The sequence below is a fragment of the Austrofundulus limnaeus genome, unplaced genomic scaffold, assembly GCF_001266775.1.
Source record: "Austrofundulus limnaeus strain Quisiro unplaced genomic scaffold, Austrofundulus_limnaeus-1.0 Scaffold4, whole genome shotgun sequence".
NCBI classification, from domain to species: domain Eukaryota; kingdom Metazoa; phylum Chordata; class Actinopteri; order Cyprinodontiformes; family Rivulidae; genus Austrofundulus; species Austrofundulus limnaeus.
In genome coordinates, this window is record NW_013952406.1 from 1551656 (window position 1) to 1554525 (window position 2870).

Below are 2870 nucleotides of genomic sequence, written 5' to 3' on the forward strand. Positions count from 1 at the left end.
CCCCATTTTARCTCCACAAGCCCCGCCCCTTTTCTGGGGCGTGTCTCAGATCAACTCCTYATGAGGCTGTCTCTTTAAATCCAAGCCCCGCCCCCTCCAGCTTCCARACYGGTCCATTCTAGTTTGATAGAGGGGTTTACGACTAGAAACTTTTTATTTACAAATTGAYTAAAAGATGTAAACAAGAGAAGACTTCTGGACGGGTAGAAAAATACGACCCAAACRGAAAATAAAGATATCTTTGCAGCACCAGGTGAGACTAAATTMAACTTTTCTGCCTCTTAGAGACTCCAAGTTCACAACAAAACGTATTTATCGGCTAAAAAAGTGGATTTTGCAGGATATGTCCCCTTTAAAGAGAGTTCAGTCAAYGTTGAAGAGATGTTCTGTCAGGTAGTTAGCAGGAGTTTGTACCGTATTAACGGTGACATCATGAAGCATCGAGTCTGTCCAGTCAGGGATGCAAGTCCATCACAGGGACACATGAAGACAAAYGTCCCTTCACACCTACACTAGGCACAGTTTGGAGTTACCAGTTGACCAAACAGGCAGGTTTTTGTTTTGTGGGATCAAACTGGAGGACCCGACCACCCTGCTGCCCAAGTCTTCATCCAGGCTGATTCCAACTCAAACAAGTACCGACTTTATTTCAGGCTTATAAAAAATTTATTCCCAACAACTTGTATTTATGAGCCTGAAAAAGGTCAAACAAAAGCCCAGCCTGGATCTTCATCTTTTCTCAGTAACTAATAACTGTTTGACAGAACCTCATTTCAAAGGTAACTGGATATTCACATTAAAGTCTGCATAAAAAGAACCTTGGCATTTTATTTATTTTTTTATAAAAATTCAGTTTTTTTTTTTTGTTGGCTGCATAAAAACTGTTCGGGGTGGGCATCAGGGTCTTTTGTGTGAAAAAGGAAGAATCTAACTGTAAAGTTGGAGAATCAGTTAAAAAACTTTACAGCTCTGCTGCGCTCTGCACAGCCTTTCAGCACTTTAAAAATATCATTTCTTTGTGGTTTAAAAAGAGTAAAAAGCACGTTGGAATTTGAGTCAGCTCATTGAAATCAGCCTCTCCTGTGCGAGGTGGGGTCCGGTCGGTCGGGGTCCGGGGGGGTGCGAGCGGAGCTACTCGGGCTGCTCGTTCAGCTCCATGTCGGACACCAGGATGTTCTTCTCCGCCTGCTCGGCCAGGCCCGAGTTGGTGCGGCTGTACCGGGCCCCCTCGTAGGAGCCCCGCGACCCCACGGCTCGCCGGCGGTACARGAAGACCACCGTCCCGATCAGCAGCGCCAGCACCAGGCCCGTCACCATGACGACGATCAGAGTGGGCAGGTGGTCAGCATCCACTGGGGAAGACGAAGGAAGTTTGTTAGTGTCCAGAGAATCAAACTGAATCAAAGGTTAGATCATCGTCCGCCTTACGTTTTCCTGAYGGCAACTCAGCACCTGCGGAAAACACGGACAGTTAGCAGCAGCTCTGGTTGGCTYGTGGAATGAAACAGGACGCGTTCTTACTGCGAGGCCGTTTGCAGATCACCCCGTGTGTGCGGTTCCTGCAGGAGCCGGGCTTCCACAGGCCGCTGTTGCTCTGGATCCAGAAGCAGGAGTTGATGGAAAGCACGGAGAACGCCACGTTGTGCGACTCCCAGTTGGTGAACGTCATCTCCGTGTCTTCGTTCCACACCAGCCCCCTGCCTGCGACGGAAACACGAGCACGTTTAGAGTTCAGCGTGTTCTGTCGCAGCTCTGCAGCTTCTGTTGGGTTTCATCTCCTGATTTACTGGAACAACACCTTTATTATGGCTTTTCACTTTAAAATATATTTAATTTGACAAAATYACCTTGCTTTATTTCACTTTCGGTCCTGTTTACTCATTTAGTTTAAATAATGATCAAACTATTTCCAGGGTAATAATCAATCAGATGAAATATGTTAAATATGGATAATTATCTGGGAGTAATTTATCTCAAAGTGGTAAAAAAATGTGCTGAGTGCCGAATGACTTGGGTAAAATTCGCAAATGAAGCTACAACTAAGTTGTGAAAAGTTAAAACAAGCAAGAAAGATACTAAAATAAGTAAAACATGAGCTAAAACAAGCAGAACATAAGCTAAAAGCAACATAAAAGTAGCTAAAATTAGTAAGACAATAACAAAATCTGGCCAAATGATAGCCAGATACTAAAAGTGCCAGAACAGTAGCTAAAAGTAACTAAAAGTGACAGAACAGTAGTAAAATAGCTAAATTGTGGCTAGTAGCTAAACATAACAGAAAGGCAGCTAAAATAAACTACAAGTGGTATAACAGTGACAAAAGTAGCTAAAAGTGGCAGAACAATGGCTAAAATAAACTTCAAGTGGCAAGACAGGACCAAAAGGTAGCTAAACGATAGCTAGTAGCTAAAAGAGGCAGAACAGTGGCTAAAAGTAACTAAATAGTAGCTAGTAGCTAAACATGTCAAAACAGTGGCTAAAAGTGTCAGAACAGTGGCTAAAAATAACTAAATGGCAGCTAGTAGCTCTAAGTTCCAGAACAGTAGCTAAATTTTAGCTAGTAGCTAAAAATGGCAAAACAGTGGCTAAAAGTGGATAAATGGAAGCTAATAGCTAAAAGTGCCTAAAAGTAACAACAAGAGGCAAAACAGTAGCAAAAGTAGCTAAATTTTAGCTAATAGCTAAAAAGGTCAGAAGCTTAATGTAGATAAATGTAGCAAAATTTTAGCAAAAGTAGCTAAAAGAGGCAAAACAGTGGTTAAACGTAACTAAATGGTAGCTAGTACCTAAAAGTGGCTAAAAGAATGAAAAAACAAAACGAAAGCAAGTAGCAACATCAGATTTCTAAGATATTTTAAATAATTCAAAGT

At 42.2% G+C, this 2870-nt stretch overlaps 1 protein-coding gene across 1 annotated transcript in view; it reads right to left on the reverse strand.

Moving 5' to 3' along the window:
• Window positions 1–808: 808 nt before the first annotated feature.
• Window positions 809–2870, reverse strand: part of mrc2 (mannose receptor, C-type 2) — a gene marked incomplete in the record, with an annotated part of 43622 nt that continues 41560 nt past the window's right edge. Inside the window, 3 exon segments of the mRNA XM_014022751.1 lie at window positions 809–1352; window positions 1429–1452; window positions 1522–1701. Of these exon segments, the coding sequence (XP_013878205.1) occupies window positions 1132–1352; window positions 1429–1452; window positions 1522–1701 (425 nt within the window).